The sequence below is a fragment of the Prosopis cineraria genome, unplaced genomic scaffold, assembly GCF_029017545.1.
Source record: "Prosopis cineraria cultivar Desert tree isolate PC_DT_omini unplaced genomic scaffold, ASM2901754v1 PC2, whole genome shotgun sequence".
NCBI classification, from domain to species: Eukaryota; Viridiplantae; Streptophyta; class Magnoliopsida; order Fabales; family Fabaceae; genus Prosopis; species Prosopis cineraria.
Genome location: NW_026555333.1, coordinates 19,641,587 through 19,666,259, shown reverse-complemented (window position 1 = coordinate 19,666,259; position 24,673 = coordinate 19,641,587). Strand labels below are relative to the sequence as shown.

The following is a 24,673-nucleotide window of genomic DNA, read 5'->3' as shown; positions in this document are numbered from 1 at the left end:
CTTTGTTATAATAGGGGAAAATATTCACTCATTTGATCAAGGAAGTTAATGTTATTTTATTTGTATTTCTAATTTTATAGGAGATAGAGAAATGTCAATTTGAGCAAATAAAAAGAATATTGGTTCATTGGGTGATCCTGAGTCTTCATTTCATCTGAAAAAGAATATTGGTTCATATTATATAAATATAAGAATACAATAAACTATTATTGAGTATTCTTTCAACTTCTCAAATAAAATATTGTTTTTTTATTTCCTAAAATATAATAAAGTCATATTCTTTAATTTTAAATTTCTACTCATTCATACAGAAGTAATACTTTCTAATAAAATGAAAAATAATTTTTTGTTAAAAAGTATTCAAGTATGATGTTAGTAGCTACTACTTTATCTTTGTATAAACAAAGAAAGACAATAAAACACAACTATCTTATAGAACAAGAAATAAAGAAGCTAACACCCTCCAATGGCAAAAGGTGGAGACCAATGGGTAGTGCAAGAACATGTTTCGCGAGATGATTGGCTTTGGCATTATCTTCTATACACATGTAACTCAAATCAACATTTTAATCACAACAAGGTAAATTTTGGCATTCAAATATCAATTATCAATAAGTATGAAAATCATTTTTAACAACTTTAATCAAATTTAAAGTCTCAACAAAGTCACTTCTCAAACTCATTTTCCTATGGCCACCATACCAAACTCTAAGTCTTTAGAAAGCAAAACATTCAAAGTTATCCCTTATACATACTATGTAGTATGTAGCACTAACAAAACTTTAAAACATTGATAATTGGTGAAAAATGGCTTAAATGAAATATTAACCTACCAAATACTCCTTCCAATCTCTTATTCTCTTATATAAGTCATATTTAATTACATCACTGAAATTAAGAATTAATTAAATTATTAACTTTTTTTTTATTTTTACCAATGATATAGGCTGATGAGGAATATGGTGAATAATTCTAGTAAGGTTTTAGAAACAAGAATGTCATAGAAGGATATTGGATAGCTGCTCAATCTTTTCTTGTCTCATGGAATGAAAATCATACAATGAATGGATAGACTAGTGGAAGATGATCGATAGTTTTAGTTTTAATAATAGTTGTTCTTTTTAAACACATAATGGATTATAGAAGAAGTTTCAAGGAAGAAAACATTTAATTAGGGTGGACAGACAGAAAAATTAGTAGCTATATTATTTATACAATGTCTAATCCATAATCTTACCAATAACAAAATTATACAAAGTTACAAGACTATCTCTAACTCTACCATTTATGCACAGACCTTAGTTATTATTAATACTTTCAAAGATTGTTGTAGCAAACTAAAAGATATTGTGTGGAGGAAAAAAGATGTTCCTATGCAAAGAGGCACCTAGATTCCACCAAAGGATGATTGGCTTTAGTTGAATGTGGATGATGCGTTCTTTGTGATCCAGAACATTGCTAGTTGTGGTGGTTTTATCTCATAATTTGAGTAGCAAGTTCAAAGCTGATTTCATGTTTAAAATGAATGGTGGTGACCTTCTCATTGCTAAACTCTGGGCCTGTATGTAGAGATTGAAACTTTTTTAAGATCTTATTGGATACTGACAATTAATTCTAGAAACTGATTACTTTAAAGCTAAAGATCTACTTAATAGTAGAGGGTCCACTCCTAACCCAAATATGGATACTATCTTTGATATTCAAGCTCTACTAACTCACAATTGGAGTGTGGTAGTCCATAACATCTTGTGAGATGCTAATGAAGCCATTAATAGCCTAACGTGCTCGTCAAATAGGCTTTATCTTGTGTTGTTAGTTTTCATCCAATTTTTTTTCCTCCTTTTGATTTAGTTAGCTTGTTGGAGGAGGACATTATTATTGCGTGGGCTGAGGAGCTCATATAAGTTTGAGCTCATAAAGGTCATATGCCATAAGTTTAATTATTCAAAAGTTAATTATTTTCTCAATGCCGACACTTATTTATAAGACTCATGTCCAAGCTTGTATTTATTATTTATTATTTTTTAAATTTTTAAAAATTAAAATATTAAATTATAATATTTCATATTTCAAAAATATAAATGATAATGTTAAAAAATTTAAAATAAATAATAGAAATTATAGTATAAACATATATTTTAAATTTTAGTATTAAAATATTTTATCTTTAGGGATAAGATAAAAACAATCTAAACAAGCCGCCCAAGCTTCATCTCCTTTTTCAAAGTCGATTAAAGATGGGCTTCAATGCTTGGTTTTTTCTTAACGATATTAATTTTTTAAATTTAAATTTCTTAAAAAGTGAGTTTAAACAAGAGATTTATCATACATGACTGTGGTTTTAGATTTTAGTTTGTCCTCTTATTATTTAAAAAAAAATTAAAGAGTTATGTTATCAGATTTAATTCCATTTAGTAAATAGTAACAGTAATAATAATAGTAATTAGTAATTTAGTAATAGTAATACTAATACTAATGAGGAATAATAATAGTAACAGTAATAACAAAACTAACATTACAAACACACACAATTTAACGGGCTCTGTGTTTTCCCAAAATAGAAAATAGAAATGGAAAGCGGGAGAAACCTCGTTCAGCTCGCCACTTCCTTCCCTCCAGAGTCGGGCCGCTTCTGCCTCACTCAGCCTCTCGCCCTTCGAGTTCAGATTCACTCATCTCTCTCGACTCCCAGACTCAGCCAGTCAGACTCAGTCCTTGCCTCCTCACTCGCGCCACGCCCTTCCATCGCTGTCTCTACTTCACTGGCCCGTCGCCGCCTTGGCTCACTCGCCCATCGCCGTCGTGGCCCCTGGTTCACTCGCCCATTGCCTCTGGTGCACTTCCCATCGCCGTTGTGCCAGGTTCGTCGTCCTTCTTCTCGATCCAGGTTCTTCGATCTTCATGCTTGTCTGGTCTGCTGCTTGAAGTTCATATTGGAAGATTGATTGATAGATCTGGGTGTTTAAATTTAATCCTATCATATTTATGATAGTGTTTTTTTGGCTCATTTGCTGTTTTTGTTTTCTGCTATTTCATTGGAACTTTGGGAGGCAAACATCCTTAGGTTTTTTTTTTTTTTAATGGAAAAGGATCGTTATATTAGATCACCAATCAAATTTACAAAAAAGTTAAAACACTAAGAGACAACTATTACCTTTCAAAATCTACTCCTTCTGAACATTGAAGGGGTTGATGATCAAAGGTACCAAAAGAATCAATGAACAAATAAGAGAAACATCCAATCTCTTAAGGTGAGTTTCCTTGCTTCACTCAACATGTCATAGCAAGGGCTGTGAGTCGAGATATCCCTGGTAAACATGTTATAGCTTTGAACACAGTTTAGGATCACCTCAATAGAACGATATCCTCTGGCTCAGCAAAATTCGAGTCCTAGGATCAACATTTTGAGGACAGCACCTTCATACGAGACAGAAAAATGTTTCTTGAAAAAACCCAGATACAAATCCCCCCTTTTTTTCCATGTAATACCACCGCAGGTGCAGATTCCCTCCCTAGAAGTCAATCCTACCACCTCCAAGTGGCACACCTCATAGCTTCTTTGTTCAGGCTTGGTGTTAAGAGACTTTCTTCTTCCCTGCAAGTTGACACAGCCAAGTAATGTCCTATCCTGGAGTGCCTTGTACAAACTTATTTCAGCATTGTATTGATGAACATTCTCCTCGTTGCTGAACAGAAAGTTGCACCTAGCTACCCGTATGTCCCAACAAAAATCGATGGTTTTCTAATGTAATTTTTCTGCCCTCCTCACATATTGTTTGGATTGGTTTCTGGTCTTCTGGAGCAAGTAAGAAAGCATCAATGGTTTGCTAATGTAATTTTTCTGCCCTCTGCAGAGATTGTTTGGATTGGTTTTTGGTCTTTTGGAGTTTTGAAATTTACCTTTTATTTATTTATAGTGCAGAATCAAAGAAAGAGAGCATTTTTTAGTATTTTTATATGAACATTCTGATTGTTTGACGTATGTTTGGAAAAGTTTTTTATGTTCATGAGTAAAGCTTGATGGGTGCAAAAAAATTATAAACTTTAGATTGGTGGCTTTTAAAAGGCACATTTTTAGACATATTGATGATTGGTGATTGCTATTTTGGATGGTGTGCATATGATTGTAAGTGTTAGCTTAGCATAGGTATCATTGGTTATGACTTATGAGTCTAATCCTTTACTACATGTTAAGTATGCTTTTTAAAAAGGCTTTAGGCCGCTGTTGTAGGTGCACCCCTATTTATCCAAAGCCTAGCCTGTTTCCATCCCCATTAGTAGCAATAGGATGTTCTGTTGCAGCTTTATCATTCAAATTTGCATCTGGCTTGATGGTGTTTCTGTTGATTAAATCTTCCTCTTCTTTTTAAATAGGTGGTTGTGCCTTGAAGACTGGTGTGGGTGTTCCAGGGAACTCCATATTTCATCATCTTTGCAACTACCTAACCTTCCTCTTTCATTCCTCCTCATTGTCTAAATCTAGTAGATTCCTTGACGCCGACTCTTCTCTACACTCCTCTTCTTGACTTCCCTTACTTCCTTCTAACCCATCTTGAAGTCACGTTCACACCTACATCCTCTCCATTATCATCACCTTCTTGCTTACTCTTTTCCAACTTGTTGGCCACTCATCCCCCACTACGCCCTCTTTTCCTTTCTTCTCACCCTTCTTTAGATTTGCTTCTTATACAGAGCCATGGGAATCCCCTCCTCTCTTCATCAAACTTTGTTGTTTGATCTAATCCAAATGCCTTGTGGGTTTGCATTTTCGTCCAATAAATGCATGTTAAGTAGAGGAAAATGGAGGAAACCGTCTTCACGGATCCATTGTTCTTTTATAGAACAAGGGCTTTGACCCCGACCCATGCACAAACCTTCAGAAATCAGTTTTAATGAAAGAAAAGAACCGATCTTGGAGAAATCCCAGATTAAAAAAACCCCTTCAGGATTATGTAGTCAGATAGAGAAGCTAGTTTTGTGCAGTAGGTACTTTGAGGCATTGGAATTATTTGAATTTCTTGAGCTTCAAAATGGTTATGTGAGTAGCAGCACATACGATGCATTAGTCTTGCATTGGTCTGAAATCAAAAAGTGGCGTCAAGAGGGTGTTCCATTACATGGTTACTAATTGGTTTGATCCAGATCTGTATATGAGGAACAGAGTGTTGCTGATGCATGTGAAATGTGGTCTGATGGTTGATGCATGCAAATTGGTTGGCGAAATGCCTGAGAGGAACTTATTGTCCTGGAACACAATCCTGGCAGGACTTGTGGACTCTGGAAGATATGTGGAAGCCTTTAGGTTACTTCTAATCATGTGGAAAGAAGTTTCTGATGGTTGCTCTCGCACTTTTGCTACCATGGTTCGAGCATCTGCTGGATTGAGTCTTATTCATGTAGGAAGACAGTTCCATTCTTGTGCTCTGAAAATAGGTGTGGGTGAAGATATTTTTGTGTCTTGTGCTCTGATTGACATGTATAGTAAGTGTGGCGTCATTGAAGATGCTCAATTTGTGTTTGATTTAATGCCAGAAAAGACAACTGTAGGATGGAATTCCATTATTGCAGGTTATGCGCTTCATGGTTATAGTGAGGAAGCTCTGGAAATGTATTATGAGATGCGCAATTGTGGTGTTAAAATGGACCATTTTACATTTTCAATAGTCATAAGAATATGCGCTAGATTGGCTTCACTTGAACATGCAAAACAAGCTCATGCTGCTTTAGTTCGTCATGGTTTTGGTTCTGACATGGTGGCTAACACAGCTCTTGTGGACTTCTATAGCAAATGGGGTAGGATGGAAGATGCTCAACATGTTTTCAATAGGATGCCTTGCAAGAATGTTATATCTTGGAATGCATTGATTGCTGGATATGGCAAACATGGTCAGGGAGTTGAAGCAGTGAATATGTTTGAGCAGATGCTTCCTGAAGGGATGATTCCCAACCATGTCACTTTTCTTGCTGTCTTATCTGGTTGCAGTTATTCAGGATTATCAGAAAGAGGCTGGGAAATTTTTCAATCCATGAGTCAAGACCACATGATTCAGCCCTGAGCAATGCATTATGCGTGTATAATTGAATTGTTGGGTAGAGAGGGCCTTTTAGACGAGGCTTTTGCATTAATCAGAAGTGCACCTTTTAAACCAACGACTAACATGTGGGCAGCATTGCTGACAGCATGCCGTATGAATGAGAATTTAGAGCTTGGGAAATTTGCAGCAGAAAAGCTATATGGAATGGAGCCTGAGAAGCTGAGTAATTATGTGGTGCTCTTGAATATATACAATAAAGCTGGCAAGTTGAAGGAAGCTGCTGATGTTGTTCACACCTTAAAGAGGAAGGGTTTAAGAATGCTTCCAGTATGTACCTGGGTTGAAGTTAAGAAGCAGTCATTTGCTTTCCTTTCTGGAGACAAATCCCACCTGAAAGCAAAAGAAATATACCAAAAAGTGGATGATCTGATGCTTGAGATATCAAGACATGGTTACATTGTTGAGAACAGAACTCTGCTTCCTGACATAGATGAAGAAGAACAGCGCATACTGAAATACCATAGTGAGAAATTAGCAATAGCTTTTGGATTAATCAGCACTAAAGAATGGATGCCTTTGCAAATAACTCAAAGCCATCGCATATGTAGTGACTGCCATAATGCAATTAAATACACAGCGATGGTTACCAGGTGAGAAATTGTGTTGAGAGATGCTAGCAGATTCCACCATTTCAGAAATGGGACTTGTTCTTGTGGTGACTACTGGTGATGAGTGATGATGAAACTTATTCATAACACACAAGCACTTCACAGTTAGTGCCCATTAATTTTGCATACGAGACACGTATATACAAGGCTACTGCCAAGTGTGATCAGTGCAACACACGATCTTACATTATGAGTACTCCAGAATTTTTGCCTGAGAATCGTGTAAACATTTTTCCTTTGTTCAGCTAGGGAGGTGCTAGTATATAGGCATATGGTTGTAAAATTTTAGATTTCTTTTCTGAGTTATACTCATAAAGCCTGATTTCTTCCGTCACTTGATATTATTGTTGCATTTTTGGAGGAACAGTTTGAAATTCATACATTTGTACTGCATGTTCTTTATTATTTTTTTCTTAATAAAATTATACATGAATTTATTGTACACATCATGTCTTCTTTTTGGAAGTGTATTAGTTTCCCAATAAATTTAATTAGCTTATTTTATGACAAGAAACTTCTTGTTTTTATGGTGCTCAGGTTGATTGGAAACTTTGTTTTTATGGCGCTCAGGTTGAGTTATTAATAACTAACTAGGAAGGGAGGTGGAAGTTGTGTCTTTGTATAGTTTTACAACTTCATTGTTGCTTGCTTATTTCATGTATTATTTTCTGCTGAATTGCTTTTCTTCAACAGTCCTTTCAGGCTTGGTTGATAGCTGTTGGATAAAATTCCCCTAATATTACTTTATTTTGTCATGTGGCTTGAAGTTGCTTTAAAACTTGTTTGGCAATCACATCAGCATGGATATAGCACATTGCTATTTAGATGGTAATGCTGATGCCGTGGAGTTCTGCCCACACAACTCATATCACCATGTTTTAGCAGCATCCACTTATACACTAAAAGAAGGTGATCAACCAAGTAGATGTGGAAGCATTTCACTCTTTAATGTGGATGCCGACTTGCATTCCCTCGACTTGGTTTATCATGTGGAGGCTTCTGGGATATTTGACATAAAGTGGAATCCACCTGGAGGGCATGCTGATAATTTTCTGGGTCAAGCAGATGCTGATGGGTACTTGAGAATTCAAAAGCTGGAGGGTTGCTGTAGTGAAACTGAAGGTGTGCATTCAATCTTTTTTTCTTTGTCATTTCCACCACACTTTTTGAGCCTTTTCTTTGGGGAAAAAAAATGAAAAAAAGAGAACAAATTACTTTTCTTGACTGAAAAATACAATAAAGTGGAGTTTATGTCTTTTATTTAATGTATTAGGTATTAACTATTTTGAGTATGCTAAAGATGTTAAGCATGAATTGTATGTGTACATATACTCTGAATAAATAGTCTCATAACCTTTTTTGAGATTGTTTGACATCTATGTGGTCGTTATATCAAGTTTGATTCTTTTTAGGATTGTCAGATGTTTGGCCAATTTTGTAGCGGGGTTTTATAGTAGTATTGAATATTTCACTGCCACTTCTATCTATTGTTTGGCTTGAGTGCACAGTTACCTTCTTTTGTTTCTTTATCAACATTTATTTTTCAAGGTGGTTCCAAGTTTTGGTTTTTTTTAGAAGTGAAAACGTGACAAGGTGTTCTATTGTACGGTTTCGGAGGAATAGATATTTTTGTAAACAATGTAATATAATATCAGCTCATAACTTGCTGAAAGACGATTTCATTATGATAAATTGCTGTACATATAGACATCTGTACTCAACTGTCATGAGTTCTGTTACTAATAAGACTAAGTAAAATCGCTATACCTGCTACAACTTAGCTAGCTTAACTAACTATATCCTCTGTTAGTTGAAACTATATAGATAATCCTCGACATTTATAGTCTCTTGTTTGCATATGTGATAAATAGAGCACCTAAGATTGGTTGAAAAACCAGGCAGTTATTTTAAGAGGTACTGGACTATTGTAAGATGCTTAGGCACAGAATTTTATTTCCTTACTCATGTTAATAACATTTTCTATGTATTCTATGGTAGGGGCTTCTCTAAAAGAAGTAGCTAGTGAAAAGATCAGCAATTCCATGTGCCTGTACCTGGACTGGAACCCGTCAGCTACATTGATTACAGTGGGTCTTTCTGATGGCTCTGTATCTATTGTTTCCCTTTCGGAGTCCAGGCTGGAAATCCAAGAAAACTGGAAGGCTCATGATTATGAGTTATGGACAACCTCTTTTGACACTCACCAACCAAATCTGGTATATACTGGCTCTGATGACTGTAAGTTCAGCTGTTGGGATTTGCGTGATAGCCCTTCTAGAATGGTGTTTCATAACTCCAAAGTGCATAAGATGGGTGTCTGTTGCATTGCAAAGAGTCCCCATGACCCCCATAGCTTATTAACTGGCAGCTACGATGAATACTTGAGAGTGTGGGATTTAAGATCAATTTCGAAGCCAATTAATGAGACTTCAGTTTGCTTAGGTGGAGGAGTTTGGAGGGTGAAACATCACCCCGTCATTCCAGGCCTGGTTTTGGCTGCTTGTATGCATAATGGGTTTGCAATTACTGCCATTAAAGGAGAGGAAACTCAAGTTTTGGAAACTTACAAGAAGCATGATTCACTTGCATATGGAGCAGACTGGCAAAGAGAAGCAATCCACAGTGGAGGGAAGAAGAAACCTCTCGTGGCTACTTGCTCATTCTATGACAGACTTGTCCGGCTATGGATGCCCAAAAATGATATTGTGTTGTAAGTTCTTGAAGATAAACCTAGTTTTCCATTAATGGAGTATTTGTATATTTATTGATGATCATTGTGTCAATTGTCTTGTTTTTTTTTCATCATGTCGATTAGTAGTGTAGGAACTTGTGTAGTCTATTGTCCAGGTGAATGGAGCTGATTTTTTCTTCCCTTCAATTTGCACGACTAAATTACATGAATACCACATCTCTATTGGTTGTATGTTTCAAGTTTTTGTTATTGTTGACGAGTACTGACCTCATCCAGTGGATTTCGGCTGCTTGTTATTGTTTTCATGACTTGATCATTGTTAATAAGTTGATTGTTCCCATGGATAGGCCCTAACAGTTGTTCTTGGTTCATAAAAACGAGTCCCTTTTGTACCTGCGGAGCCTCCATATATCAGTTACTATTTGATGTGTTCTGAGCAACTTAACCTTCCATGTTAATGGCATCTCCTTTAACGAACTTTAATCGGTGAGATTCTTTGGGATCAGCTTGTAGTCAACATTGATGGGCAATCACTTGAGCTAGTGCGGGTCATGTGTATTTTATAAAGTCTGAAAACTAAGCTGTACTGTTTACATCTCATCAATATTATGATATTAAAATTTTTATACAAGTTATTTAGTTTCAAGAAAAGTTCAACGAGCTTGATGATGACAGTGACATCAATAACGAGGATGTATAATGTGTCGCTTGTATCTACATTCTCAGAATTTTTATTTATTTATTTATTTATTTTTGGAAATTAACAGAGAAGCCAATGATGTTACATGAATCTAGCTCTCACTTAGCTCATTCTATTTCTATATATATATATATATATATTATCATCATCCACTGCCTTAGAAGGGGGTGGATGACCATAGATGCAAAAATCAGTACCAAGAGTATCTTGGCTCCCTAAGGCTATCTCAATGGAGTTTGCACTGACAAATGGAAAGCTTCCATGCAGTCCATGAATGAAGGTAAAGTGCCCAAAAATGGGTCCTGAAAAGGATAAAAATGAAATGAATTAATGGTGCGTTTGAATGCAATATTCCGTTTGAATATATAAAAGCGCTTGCATGCTTTATTATAACTTAATTGAAATTTTAAATTTTCTTTAGACCTTGATTATTTAAAATCCTAGTTATTTCAATTCTCTCGTTTTCTTTACATTTTTGTTATTGATATCTCTATTATTTTCATCATTCCTCTTATGTCTTATTCTCTTCTCTTTCTAATTAAAGAATGAAGGTAAGTTCATCATTTTCAAATTTTTGTTTTTGTTTCAAATCTCAATTCATCTTTCTTTTATCTTTAAAAATTTTTATACTATCCAAATAAAAAATTTTAGATACATGTATTTTAAATATAAGATTTTTAAATCTAAAATTTAAATTCAAATACATCAATTCAAACACTATCTAAATAAATGAAAACAAAAATAAAGTCTCAATTTTAGTATAATAAGTTGATTGCACATTTATTTTTAGTATTATCTTTCTCATGAGAAAATCTAATAGCAGAAATATGAAAATCATAACTTATAACTTTATAAATTAAATTATCTCTCCTCCTAATGAACATGGTTGATCTTTTTTTTATTTTGATCATTTAATTTTTCTTTTTATTTCTTTGATCCATTCCTTTTTTTTTTAATCATTTCTAGCCACTAAATGAATTTCTTTCTCACCATATTCCCGTATTACTAGTAACGGGAAAATGACGCTCGCTTGATATTTCATGAAATAAGTAAGAACCAAAGCGCTGAAATGAAATATTGGTGAGAAATCGAAAGTTTGAGGCCAAAGTAAATTTTCAAAAAATAAATAAATAAATAAATTATAAATAGGTCTCGTAATGTGGGTTTATTTACAAATATTTTTTTCGATCTTTATTATAAAACATGTTCAACTGTTATACTTATAAAGAAATGTTAGTTTTTTTTTCTTTTTGATATTGTAAAAAAGTGAAAGATATTTTCATTTTTACCTTTAATTTTAAATAATAATACAACTATATTAAATACTTTTATGCTAATTAAAAAGAGATAAAATTAAAAAAAGTAGTTTAATTATCACAAGATGTTTTATATTTTGGATCAGCAATTATTTTTAAAAAGTGTCTTATAAATAGGACTAGAGAAAATGAGTTTTAAGAAATTTAAAAATTACAATTATAGTTGTAAAAAGTTAAGTATAATTTAAAATTGAGGTGTAAAGATAACACTGATCTTACTTATTGAATATGTGATGTTATAGTTATAAAAAGTTTAAGTCATAATTGTAAATTATGAAAGTAGTTATAAATAATTAGTGGTAAACTTTGTTAATAATGTATAATCTGATTAACTATTAAATATGAGACGTTATGGTTGTAAAATATTGGAGTGATAGTTATAAATTATTAATAAGATAGTTGTAAACAATTAAAATATTAAACTCATAGTGCATGATCAATTTAACTATTAGATATATAAAATTATAATTGTAAATTATTGATGAATTAATTGTGAATTACTTGATTGATATAATGCATTTTTAATATGAGCATTATTTTTGTCACCCCAATTTTGAATTACATTCATGTGTCATGAGGCTTAATTACAGTTTTTTAATTTCATAAGATTTATTTATAAATAAATATGCTCCATGGACCTAAACATATTTTCGCACAAATAAAGGAACTTTCATGAAATAAATCAGAGTTCTTACTATTTTTTTTTTTTTTGGCCAACAGAGTTCTTACTAATTGGAATCATATGATCCGAGTTTTATGCATTAGATTGTATTTTGATTTGATGTAATAATAAAATATAAAAAATAAATGCTCTTCAAACATTGTAATCCAGTATTTTACGTAGCGATCAGGGCACTGGTGTCCACAACGTACAACAAAAATTTTCCAGTGAAAACAGTTTTGAATCAGAAAAATATGCATATGATTCTAGCCCCCTTTATCTCTCTGATCAAGACTTGCTGTTACAAAATTTCTGTTCGATTCAAACTTCATACCCGTCTCTCTCTTGTTCCCGCATTGCTGGTATCTTGACGATGCCGAAATCTTACTCTGCTATTCAGTAACGAAGGCATCTTGAAAATTCAGGAAGGTGCTTCCGATGCCATAAACAGTAATTTTTTGGTTGAGGAATTTCATTGCGATTTCAGTCAGAGCTTGCCCAACATTTTTGTTCTGTTTCTGGCTTCGCCATTGAGATTTTGGAGTATTTCACTTTTGAAGGATCATGATCATCACTGATGATTGCCAGAATCGATGTTTAGCTGGACGAATGTAAGGGAGGTAAGTTCCAATGGGTTTTCTGATCTTGGACTTGTTGATTTTAGGATTCATGATGTCGCTTTCATCATGCGGGTTTCCTTAGGATTATCTAATTAGCTAGTTCCATGCGTGTCCCTCTTTGCACATTCTGGAACAAGACGTTTGCTTCGTTCAGCATGCTTGTTTGTCATTTTATCTCTCTTGTGGGTTTCTGTCATTTTCTGGCTGTTTAATAAGCCTTTTACTTCTTTAATGCGTCGGGCGACTTCAGATTGTGTTACTCCGTCACACTTCTGTATTATATTGTTGAAGTGCGATCTTTTGTCCGTTACTTGGTTTTCTTTGTATTTGAAGTTTGAACCATAGTTTGAGCTGAGAAGCCTTTGAATTCAAAATGCGGGGTAGATAGCATTTAGGTCTTTTAGTTTGAATCTCATTTGTACTATCTATATCACGTTACCAGCATATTGTGATGGAATTCTTTTCTCTCGATTCCTTTCTTTCTTTCTTTTCTCTTTCTTTCTTTCTTTGGTTTTTTCTTTTTTTTTTGGATAAAAACTCTCGATTCCTTTCTTGTGACATGGGTTTTTAACAGGTTCAGTTTAAGGGTACACTATTTGAATATAACACACAATGGTCCCTAAAACCTGGCAGAATGCTACTGACTCTCTTAATCCAAAGAAAACAGAGGTTATAGAGATCAACACAAGTCCACCTTTCCAGTCTGTCAAAGATGCTGTCACTCGACATGATGAAGGTTCTTTCTTTGAGGAAAAACCTGCTGTTAAGAAGGCGAAACCTCATTCTGCAGAGGTAATTGTGCTTTTTGTAATTGTATAGGTTAGGGAAAATTGCACTCACTCACCATGTTCTTTATCTCCCGACTCCCATTGCATTGTCAACCTTAATATGAAAAGAATTTCAATTAAACTTCCTGATCTTGAACCTCGTTGCAGTAAGTCCCTTATTATCTAATATAAGCGAGGAAAACGCGTGCGTTTTCCATTGTTAAAGGAGAATGATCAATGGAGCTCTGTGCAACACGAAAGGATGCCATACTAATATTTTCATCCCTTAAAAAAAAAAAAAAATTCTCAATCTGCATTCCGAATCAGGTTTTTCTGTGGCTTTGCAGCAATATGGAACATGAAATTGTTTTAGTTTGCTCCCAACACTTTTCCCTTTTTGGTGTTATTAGTTCTTTAAATAATCATAATCAGTTCGATACTATCCAAACTTTTGTCTTCGACCCTATGAAAAAAAAACAATTATGGTCCCCCATCTGACCTTCAAGCTGTAAAGGTCTGGAATTCTAGATAATTGATTAGCTTCGTCGAATAATCTGAAAACTTTGATTCTGTATATTATGAGAAGATCAGTCTCAGAATTCTTCGTTGGAAGATATTAAGTTTACATGAATATTTTCTCTCTCTCTCTCTCTCTCTCTTTTTACTTGGTGATTGATTTGCTTTCAAATCATGACGCCAAGTTTCAGAAGAGACTATGTCAATGCTATTTTTTCACAGAAATATTATATATATATATATATATATTTTTTTTTTTGCCAAAGACAGAAATATTATATTAAACTATCACCTTACCAGACAATAAAAACGAGGGAATCAATGTCCAATAGGAAACTGTTGCGCAAACCCTTTTTCACCCCTAAATTATTTGGTTATTGTTTTCTTCTTCATGTTTTGTCGTGAACTTAACCTTTTTCCCCTCGTATTCTAGTTTTCTCTAGCGATTCTTTGCCAATGAGTCCCAAATTCACTTAGCCCGGAAAGACCTTAACACATTGAAAGAACAATTAGAAATTGTAGAAACTACCAAGGCTGAAGCCTTAGTGGAGCTTGCAAAGGCTAAAAGAACTGTTGATGATTTGACACACAAGCTAAAAACTCTTGGTGAATTTGTTGGCTACACCGGCGGCAGACGTGTACAGTGACACCTGATTAGTTGCTTGAGTCGTGCTCGGAAGGACACTGTCCTTAAGAATTATTTCGGCACACCGTCCGACGTCCGGCAGTTCTCCAGGATTAAACAAGCACCTCCTCGGTGGAACGAGGGAACAGAACAACGGAGACCAAACGTAACAGAAGTTAGAAATTAAGGTAACAAAAGCCTCAAAGAGTCAAGCGAAAGAGCTTAACAAAGCAAACGGTGGCAAACTAGACGAAATGAATGGTTCTTGCAAAGCGGAGTTAGAAACAGTAGTTAAAAGGCATGCATACGTTGTTACAAAACTTAGTGAGGCAAAGCAAGAACTGTGGAAGGTTTTCCAGGATTATAATTCAGCATTTGAAGCAAGAGTTTTTGCTTTCAGGCAAGTGGCAGAAGTTAAGGATGCGATGAAGATGGACACTGAAAGAGCATCTGAGCTGTCTAGAGAAATCTCAGCTGTACAGGAGTCCATAGAGCAAAAGAAACTTAACTCTGTGCAAGAACAGGAACAAGAAGGAGCAAAGGTGTCAGTTGAGAAAGATGTTTTAGAACAATCATATAAGGCTACCCTTGATAAGTCACAAAAGAAATTGTCTGCTATGAAGATGGATGTCAACCCTGATCTCACCAAAAATCTTGAAGCCGAGCTGGCTCAGACAGTGGATAAAATTGAGGCTATTCAAAAGGAAATGATAAATATAAAGACATTAGGATTGGACTCTGTGAAAAGTGTCACTTTTGAGCTTGATGATGCTAAGAAGTCACTACAGGAAGTAGCAGAAGAAAAAATCTCTCTTACAAGCTTGGTGCAGACTCTTAAGCTGGAACTAAAGAATGTGGCAAGAGAGCATTCTGAATCCAAGGACAAAGAATCAGAAACTGAATCCATTGTTGGCGATCTGCAGGTCAAACTTCAGGCAAGTAGGTTCGAGTATGAAGCCTGCTTTTCTGAAGAATCTAAAGTCAGAGGTTCATCTGAGGAAATGATCTTGACACTGAACCAGTTGTCATCTGAAACTGAAAATGCACGACGGGATGCGGATGATATGAAGAACAAGGCTTCCGAGCTGAAGAAGAAAACTGAAGTCAGTAAACTTTCATTTGAAGATTCAGAGAAAAAGCTTATACTAGCTCGGGAAGCAGCAGCAGTAGCAAAAGCAGCAGAAGCATCTGCCGTTGATCATATTAAGGTCTTATCTGAGATTACTAGTGCTGCAGGTTCCACAACTTCTGAATCTGATACTAAAGTTACAATCTCAACTGAGGAGTTCGAGTTGTTAAGTCATAAATTTGAAGAGTCCAATAAATTAGCAGACATGAAAGTGGCTGCTGCCATGGCACAGGTTGAAGCAGTGAACGCTAGTGAAAATGAGGCTCTTAAAATGCTAGAGGCAACTCAGAAGGGAATCAATGATATGAAAGCAACAGCACAAGAGGCCTTGAAAAGGGCTGAGATGGCTGAAGCAGCTAGTATGGCAGTGAAGAGTGAACTTCGAAGGTGGCGTGATTGTGAGCAGAAGAAAGATGCAGCAGCTGCATCTGGAATATTTGAAACACAGATGTCATCAGAATCACATCCACAGCATTATAGGATTCAAAAACAAAATGCACCTCCAATGACTGTTGATGTACAAAATTCTGGGAAAGAGAAGATTTCAGCTTCGAAGAAAGTACTCAAGCCCAAAATTAGCAGCATCTTTTAACGGTAAAAAGAACAGGTTGACAGTAGATCTCTACCTTGAGATGGGCAGAATTTCGTATGAAAGTTTCTTATATTTTGTGCAGCTCATGAATGTGAGAGGAACATACAATTCTTTTTTCAGTTTTTGTACACTTGACACCAACTTGATTTGATTCTGCTATTGTCAGCCTTTTACAAAAACCTACTCGTACTTATCTGACCTCCCTCTTTTTCATATAGGGAAATGCACATAATCACTGCAATATCATACTCACAAGTCACACACCGGCCTCTTCCTTCACTACCTGAGGTATAGAATCTACATCCTTCCCCTTCTAAAGAGGTGTGGGTTGTTAATGAGTCAAGAGGCTCTTGATGGCAATTGCCATCTCTATTTGAGAACAATGTGTAAGATGTCAGCATTTTAGAGACAAAAAGGTATGAGGTAAAGAGGACCAATTATTATAGAACCAATTTGGTATGATCTCTTTCATTCAAGTTTTGTTCATTTTTTCTTAATTTGTATGTGTCATCCTTTCGCAGGGGCCATACTAATTTTTTTTGCATCGTTCCAATTTCATCGGATGTCCCAAAGGGACATTTTGTGCATTTTTTATTCTTACAATATTTCTCTATATGCTGAAAGGGTAAGTATAGTATTTGAGATCTTTTTATGTTATTATCTCTCATGTGCATGGCATGAAAAAATATATATGGTTTGGCTTTATAGATATTATTTGACTACTGTGATATGTATAGTTATCAAATTTTTATGTTGATTTTTCAATTTTAACTTTTTTATGTTTCTATCTCATAAAACTGCATCAACTTATTTGTAAACTCAAATTAAATATAAACTTAATTAAATTTACAAATTTGTCATTTTAATGTTTCTAACTTATAAAATTATGTCAATTAACTTATAAATTTAGTTAAACTTGTCAAGTTCATTAATTTTTTTTCAAGTTAAACAAGTTAAGTATATATTATGTATAACTTTGTTCATAAAAGTGATATGACCTAATTAAAAGAGACAAAAATTGAAAAAGCAAGATCTAATATTAATAAAAAAAGAAAACAAAGAATACTAAAAAGAAGTTACTCTATTTTGAACTTTTTATATTTTCTATGATAATTTATCAATATATATGAATTTAATTTTAATAATTTATATTTAAAATATATTCAAATTAAATTAGGATGATACTTTATATTTTAATTATTTAATCATATATTTTAACAATTTCATATGCGTGTATATGAATAAATTTTTAATTATTGATCAAATTAATGTCATGCATGATATAATAATTTTTTAAAAAAATCACTTGGCTATTATATTTTTTTATCCGGAATTTTACTATTATATTTGAAATAAAATTACAATAAATTAACATATTGGAAAAAAATGATAGTTAAAGTTGAGGACAAAAACATAGTCTCCGTTTAAATAGGAAATTTACAAATTTGGTGACCTTAGTCCTTAGGTGAGGACGAATTCAAATGTGATTTCTCTACCCTAAAAAAAATCAAATGTGATTTTTTCACTCTAAAAAAATTTAAATGTGATTTTTAATTTTTCACCTAAAAGGAAATGAATTACCAAGTGACACGTGTCACATCACCCAGTCGTGGCACGATTCCACTGCCACAATATAGTTCCCATAGCACAGGAATGTTGCTTTCTTCTCCAAATAATGTTAAAAACCCCTCAAAACAATTCACTCTTTTCTCGAGTCTCTTCCTTGCGCACCGGCGAAGAGTCTCTGCTCTTCACACTTCACTCGTTTGTCTGTTGGCACAGACTTCAATGTCTTCAATGATGATGAACAGCAATAGAGACAGAGAAGAAGCCCTCACGTTCACGACCCCTTCATCGTCTTCTTCCCCTGTTACCTTCTCAGACCAACTCGATAGCTACCTTACCGAACCTAGTTCGCTTATCGGGAGTGCCACTGGGAGTTTGCAGAGCGACAGTCTGCTCGGCGGCGGGGATGGTGGAATCAACAACAGTGATGCCGAGTTCGGCTTTTCTCGACCTGATTTCTGGCAGAGTATACTTGTTGGGACCGTTGAGTTCTATGAACGCCATATCTTTCTTTGTTACAAGAACCCTGGGGTTTGGCCTCCTCGCATTGAGGCTGCCGAGTTCGATCGCTTGCCTAGGTTGCTCTATGCCGCTGTCGTGGCCAGGACCAACGATATGAAGAAACAGGTACTCCATTTCCACGGAGCTTGATTTCAATTTTGAAATGTTTGCAAGAAAGAAATTTCTTAATCTTTAAACGCTTGTGGTTTATTGTCGTTGAATTCACAAAATTGGGATTTTTTTTTTTTTTTAAGGTTGATTATGTCTAGTATATCTCTTTGAGTTGGAGCTATTGATGACGATCTTTTCTTTTCTCTTTTTTGTTTTTTCCTCTTGGTGAGTTCGGGGAGGTGGTGAGTTGTGGCCGTGTTATAGAATATGCTGTCAGGTCCGGGGATTATAGTTTGAGGAACGGGTTTACTTGTAATGTCTTGTTTAACTTTGAGTAGCGCCAATTCACATTCAAGGGTCTGGCTTTTCCTTTTTGATTTTGTTTTTGCTAGGTGCATTCCTCAGAATTTTCTTTTGGCATGCTCTGATCAAAGGATTGAGACTTGAAAGTTAAACCTTATGTATGAACAACTTGACGTTTGTTGTGTGACGTTTTATGTAAGTTGGATTATCAACTGCTTGACATCTGCTTATTGTGCACCGTTTGAAAATATTTCTTTCTTCTTCTCATTTTTCTTTTTACTCATTTAATTTTTTGTTGAATGTGGTTGATTATCTCAGACTTGTCTCTTTGCTTGCTAGACTCGCCTAACGATATGTGAGGGGCATGATGGGACTGAAACATCAAATGGAGATGTATTAATCTTTCCAGATATGATCAGATACAGGTTTGTAGAAGTTATTTGTTGCAACTTCTGGTCACCTATAAAGGTTCTGTGTTGCTTTTCATCCAAAATGAAGGTTTTATGTTGTTATTCATTAAATTGTTACCTACGATTTAATGAATTTTCAGGAGATTGACACATTTTGATGTTGAAACATTTGTTGAAGAAGTTCTTGTGAAGGATGGCGAATGGCTTCCTGGAACTCCTGAAGCCTTAAAAACTTCATATGTATTTGTTTGTTCACATGGATCCCGTGATCGTAGATGTGGGGTTTGTGGACCTGTCTTGGTGAGCAGATTCAGGGAAGAGATAGAGTTACAAGGTCTTCAAAATAAAGTGTTTGTTAGCCCATGTTCACACATCGGAGGACATAAGTATGCTGGAAATGTCATCATATTTGGATCAAGTATCAATGGAAAACTCACTGGACATTGGTGAGAACACACGCCTAACCATTGGATTCCATTTAGTGTTAGGATTTTCTATTTTCTTCAAAATCTACAAATACCATTGTAACATTGTTTACCTTGATTATCAGGTACTATTCTTACTATCTTAAATTTGCAGGTATGGATATGTTGCTCCAGATGATGTGCCTGTATTGCTTCAACAGCATATCATAAGAGGGGAGATTCTGGACTCACTGTGGAGGTAATCACTCTTAATATCGTTTCTTTGTGCAGCTTACATAAACAGATTAGTTTCTCAGTTATATAATATATGATTTAGAGGACTATAGCTTTGGAGGTTTCTCTGGCGGGACTTCTTATTTTGGGGGTGTAGGATTTAGGGGTTGACCTTGTATCTGGTTTTCGAAAGATAGTATTTCTAAGGCAAGACTGCTGGTGTAATATAAGAGGATGTGTTGTCATGTTCTTGTCAAAATATCTAGAAATTCCAAAAAATAATATAAGATGACAGAAGTGCCAACTAATGAAATTTAAGGTTAATAAGTAAGAAGTTGTTGATAGCTTTAACATATAAAAAATTCTTTTACTCCAATAGCTTGTCTAAGTTTTTTTCCCCCTCATTCCACTTCTATTTTGATGGGGCCTTTTTCTGTTTGATTTTGAAAATGATCTCTTCTCTTATCTTATGGATATACATGCCCCTTTCCACTGATAAATTACGAGTTTAAAGTTTGTTTTCTCATTCAACAACCTTCCCATGGGAAATCTATTTTGACTTCTGAAAAACTACTCACGGATAATCTTTAGGTTTACTTTTCTTTGTGGAATTTCAAATAGCATTTTTCTTTCCTTGTCATTTTTTCTTTTCTTTTCTTTTCTTTAAAAAAACCAGAAGCGTGTTATTCTTAGAAGGTTTGAAAAGTATCGGCTTTTGGGTGTGACACATCAGGCCCCCCCCCTTTCCCCCCGGGGATCTGGAACTCGAGTTCTGGACTATGTTGCCGAATTTGATGTTGGCTTTTAGAGATTTCCACAGATGATAAAAGATTGTGCTGATGGCACTTATATACTGTTGCAAAAAGATGCTGACTTGTATTTGATGCAAACTTCTATGAATATTGTCATTAGAGGCCAGATGGGTATAACACAAGATGAACAGAAGAAAAGCCAAGAACAAAGGCTTAAGCTGAAAGAAAGCACGGAAGTGTTGATGCAGATGAAGAATCACGAGATAAGCAGTGATGTTTATGGAAGTCAAGAAGATAACTTTTTGAGATGCTGCCAAGAGAGCGGAGGCTCTTCCTGCTGTCAGAACCATGTGTTACTGGAAAAAACAAATGATTCTGATGCCATGGAGACCGAGGCAAAGTTCTCTGCTGACAATGAAAGTGGTGAGACCTTGATTTCTCAATTTAATAGCAGAAAAGGAGCCTCCCGTAAACTCCGTCCTTCCGTGCCGACGTGGCTTGATAGCTGGGAGCACGAAGATACCTACGCAGCACTTGCTGTTGTCTGTGCTGCTGTGTCTGTTTATATTGCCTATGGCTGCTACAAACAGTCGAGCTAAGAGAAATCAACAATTGGTTAGCACTTTTACCTCAGGACTAGGTAAGATACCTTTCATTTTATTTTTTGTTTATCAAGACGATGTTGCATGATGCTACTGCAGTTTCTCTGTAAAATGGAAATCATCCTCACTGGACTTGGGTGGAAAGAGTGTGAGCTAAACCATCAAATCAGTTTTGTACATATTTGAATGCTCTTTCAATATGTTGATATTGTTCACTTAAAAGGAATTAATTTGTAACATCTATCAATTTTATGGAGATCATGCATATTTCTTCTATCAACTAATAAATTCAAGAACACGGGGTTGCATGCTCTTATTATTATTATTTTTTTAAAAAAAGAATTTACCTTCCTGTTAAATTAGTTGGCCTATGAAGTCATTTGGCAGCTAAACGAAAAGGCACAAATGATATTTACATATTAATTATAAGGCTACCATTAATGAAGTAATACTGTTACAACTCAATGCATGAGAGTGTTAGATTTAGGACTTGAATTTCATCCACTTGATAGTTAATACACACATTTACCCAATGCCATTGAAATATCAGGTATAACCTTGACACTTCCTATGCATAAAACACTAGTTTTCCGAAGGCATCAATCACATCAGCACATTACCAGATAACCAACAATGATTTTGTCAGAGCTCAGAATAAGGCCTGAAAAGAGATACCAGTATACCCCCATCTCATTTACCAGTCACTTTGAGTTGATATGGCCATTCTTCTGGTTCTTCTCTTTAGGTAACTCTGTTTCTATGGTCTGGGTGATTCTGGCTTCTGGCTGTGTCTGTCTCTGATGAGTCCACATAGTGGAATCCATGTGTGATTGGAGAAATGAACCGCATCTCGTTGCTTGTTCTTATTTCATGGAAGCCAAGGTCTGAAGCAATTTTCACTACGTGCTACTGCATCTGCATAATGCTTGGATGAACTTGAACCCTCTTTCTTTAGAGAAGAGCGGGAGGAGTCAATGAGAAAGGAAGAAAAATAGGCTTAGGTGAAGCACATAACAATAGAAACTTGTCACAGAAAGAGCCAAGTCTAACTCTTTGTACTGAGCAAAGAATGAACCATCCAGTTTATAGTTGATTTCTTGCATAAAGTTGACACTTTTCTCTTGACCTGTTGCCAATGCAAAATGGAATATTTGTCTTACTACTGAATGATCCCAACGCATCCTGAGCTCTGATTTGCTTTCTCATCCATTTGATAATACCGACTAATTTTGAAATGAATTCTGTTCAGGTTTAAACACACAGTAGCTCTCCTCACATGATTTTAATGGTCGTTGGTTTTGTCTCTTAAAATCTAACATTGTGAGTGAAATAAGAATCTATTGTTCTTGACCTTAAGGGATAAAGTCGAAATGCTATTCTTAACTAAATGCATTAAACTGAGACACCATGAATTTTCCCCCACTAAAGTCATTGCAATTTGTTCAGGAAAGATTTGTAAAATGGATACTTGCACTTGTAGATGCCACTTTACTCTTGGAAGCCATTTTGTGAACAAAAGTCCTCTAATCTACCACTAGATTTCCTTCATCAGTGTTGATATGAACGGAATATTCTAAAGTTGTTTCCTTAGGACTTGTTGAATTATATGATTCTTTTGAGATTGGCCGCATAATTAGAAACTAACTCTGAAAAGATTCAATGTTAAACTCGATGGACCCTGACTTGGTGATACTATAATCAGGACTTGAAGAGAAGATTGTTATTTTATTGACACACGAGGGGGGGAAAAATGAGATGGTGCTATTTTATATTTTTATTGGATAGGGTAACGATGTTGTGGTGCTTTGGGAGTATCTAAGAATTTCTCCATTCTATGAACTATGGCGAACAGTGTGGACAAGGGTGACCAAATAAACTAGCAGATTCTTGCATAAAGTGAGAAACCCTGAAATTTTCCACCAGTCACTTTGCAAAATCTTCTTCTTACCATCAAATTGATTTTCAGCTCATCGTGTGATGTGAGTGAACGCACTCGATGCTTCGTTCTTGTGCTTGATCTAATAGGCCCATGTGTTCTACTATATTCATCGATGAACAAATGGAGAGCTTGGATCTATATGTGAAAACAACTAGTGATGGTCCTCAATGATCTGTATGGATTAATTAAATAAAGCGGCTTAGAGCATGTAATTGTAACGATTTAAGGGGCAAGGAGTATGGCTTTTCACATTGAGAAGGTTCAGGCTCTTTCTCAATATCAAATTTCACACTATCATCTTTTTTTTTTTTATTTAGCAAACTCCAAAACATTTGCAGATGCAGCTCGAATCATATGAACATCACAAGAATGATTTAATGCCACTTGAACCGAAAGTTCTTGTCATACTATCATCCTTGAATACTTTGATTTAATAGAGTGAGAATGGTGGCATAGTTTATTTTACAATGCCATTCTTTTTCGGTAGAAATAAAGGAACCGTAATTACTACTAGAAAACTCTTGAGATACTTGTAATAAAGCAGAACAGACATTGACCAAGCTTATAGGGGGCTTGATCAACACTCCCTTGCAACAGGAGCATTGTGGCGGCCTTGTACTCCATTGAGCACCCACTCAAGTTAAATCCACCAATACCATAATTATCATAAGTATGTTTGTAAATGCTCAAGAAACTTAGTACATCTTTGGTATGTAAAAAAGTGCTTTCTTTTAGTACATGTTTGGTATATAAAAAAGTGCTTTCTAAAAAAGAAATGAGAAATGCATATATTTCATTTTCTTTCTAGATACATTTCTTTTTTCCTTTCTAGAAAGCACTTCTCTATATACCAAACATGTACTTAAGTTCTGGGAACATATAAAATATCCTTTATCAAATTAATTGACTGCTGTCCATGTTTAATTTTAGAAGACCCCATTTTCAAGACATACCACACAGTAAAATACTGCATCAATTTCTATAATTTTGCTTCTGACAATACCTCCCCTTTCCTTCAGATCAGCTCTTTCTGCTTGTCCTACTTCTCTCTTGGCACAAGCACAATGATTCAACCATATCCCCAACACATGCTTTGAAATGGGATCCAAAGGATCCTCCTGCTGATAGAGTGGTAGTTCAGAATGTACCCAACTGACCAATTCAAAATCAACCTGAGATGCAAGGAAGAAATGCCTCAAAGGAACATATAACAGAGAAAGTACTTGGTTAAACAAGTGGGTACCATAAAACAAATGTCAATAAACATAATGTTTGCGGAGAAAACTATATCGACTGACTTTAGATATAATAATCTTTGGATGGAAGTTGCAGTGATCCTGGGGCAGAACAAGTCCGGCTTTGGAAGTTCAGAACATCCAGCAGGAGTTTGCATGGAAGAAGCTGCAAATTGAAGCAACCATCAACTGCTGAGACGAGATCAACCATGAGCTTCTTGTGGGAAGTGGATGATGATGATGACGATGATGCCTGACAGAAAAAAGATAAGACGGAGAGCGGTGAAAGCTAAAA

At 35.3% G+C, this 24,673-nt stretch overlaps 3 protein-coding genes, 1 non-coding gene and 1 pseudogene across 12 annotated transcripts; 4 read left to right on the top strand and 1 right to left on the bottom strand.

Moving 5' to 3' along the window:
• The first annotated feature begins 2,721 nt into the window (after positions 1-2,721).
• On the top strand, positions 2,722-9,581 carry LOC129302504 (uncharacterized). Of its 4 annotated transcripts, none has more exons than XM_054941446.1 (3): positions 2,722-2,861; positions 7,471-7,825; positions 8,702-9,581. In XM_054941446.1, the coding sequence occupies exons 2-3, from the start codon at positions 7,504-7,506 to the stop codon at positions 9,415-9,417; spliced, it is 1,038 nt and encodes a 345-aa protein (XP_054797421.1). In that variant the 5' UTR covers positions 2,722-2,861; positions 7,471-7,503; the 3' UTR covers positions 9,418-9,581. The 4 variants fall into 4 exon arrangements, with proteins under 4 accessions (XP_054797421.1, XP_054797422.1, XP_054797420.1 ...); XM_054941447.1 differs by having other exon boundaries at positions 7,397-7,825; XM_054941445.1 differs by lacking the exon at positions 2,722-2,861 and adding an exon at positions 6,546-6,685.
• On the top strand, positions 4,865-6,764 carry LOC129302503 (pentatricopeptide repeat-containing protein At5g50390, chloroplastic-like; annotated as a pseudogene).
• Positions 9,582-12,297: 2,716 nt separating the features above from the next.
• On the top strand, positions 12,298-16,797 carry LOC129302303 (WEB family protein At5g55860-like). Its single transcript, XM_054941079.1, is given in 4 exon segments — positions 12,298-12,692; positions 13,326-13,484; positions 14,419-14,589; positions 14,774-16,797. Coding segments are annotated over 4 exon segments (1,944 nt in total). The 5' UTR covers positions 12,298-12,665; the 3' UTR covers positions 16,361-16,797.
• LOC129304279 (U6 spliceosomal RNA) lies at positions 16,797-16,898 on the bottom strand. The gene has a single exon (XR_008591649.1). It is a non-coding gene; the product is annotated as a U6 spliceosomal RNA (small nuclear RNA).
• Positions 16,899-17,854: 956 nt separating this feature from the next.
• On the top strand, positions 17,855-24,606 carry LOC129302383 (uncharacterized). 6 transcript variants are annotated; one of them, XR_008591270.1, is made up of 7 exons: positions 17,855-18,514; positions 19,142-19,227; positions 19,353-19,658; positions 19,792-19,875; positions 20,763-21,242; positions 24,163-24,378; positions 24,470-24,606. XR_008591270.1 is itself a non-coding variant. In XM_054941226.1 (6 exons), the coding sequence occupies exons 1-5, from the start codon at positions 17,894-17,896 to the stop codon at positions 21,199-21,201; spliced, it is 1,536 nt and encodes a 511-aa protein (XP_054797201.1). In that variant the 5' UTR covers positions 17,855-17,893; the 3' UTR covers positions 21,202-21,242; positions 24,163-24,526. The 6 variants fall into 6 exon arrangements, 4 of the variants coding, with proteins under 4 accessions (XP_054797201.1, XP_054797202.1, XP_054797200.1 ...); XR_008591271.1 differs by having other exon boundaries at positions 24,476-24,598; XM_054941226.1 differs by having other exon boundaries at positions 24,163-24,526.
• Positions 24,607-24,673: the final 67 nt, after the last annotated feature.

Bases quoted from the DNA above. Each gene is read 5' to 3' on its own strand.
- LOC129302504 (XM_054941446.1), top strand. From the start codon at position 7,504: ATGGATATAGCACATTGCTATTTAGATGGTAATGCTGATGCCGTGGAG. The intron at 7,826-8,701 runs GTGTGCATTCAA...ATTCTATGGTAG, and splicing joins TTGCTGTAGTGAAACTGAAG to GGGCTTCTCTAAAAGAAGTA.
- LOC129302383 (XM_054941226.1), top strand. From the start codon at position 17,894: ATGAATTACCAAGTGACACGTGTCACATCACCCAGTCGTGGCACGATT. The intron at 19,228-19,352 runs GTTTGTAGAAGT...ATGAATTTTCAG, and splicing joins CCAGATATGATCAGATACAG to GAGATTGACACATTTTGATG. The intron at 19,659-19,791 runs GTGAGAACACAC...TTAAATTTGCAG, and splicing joins GGAAAACTCACTGGACATTG to GTATGGATATGTTGCTCCAG.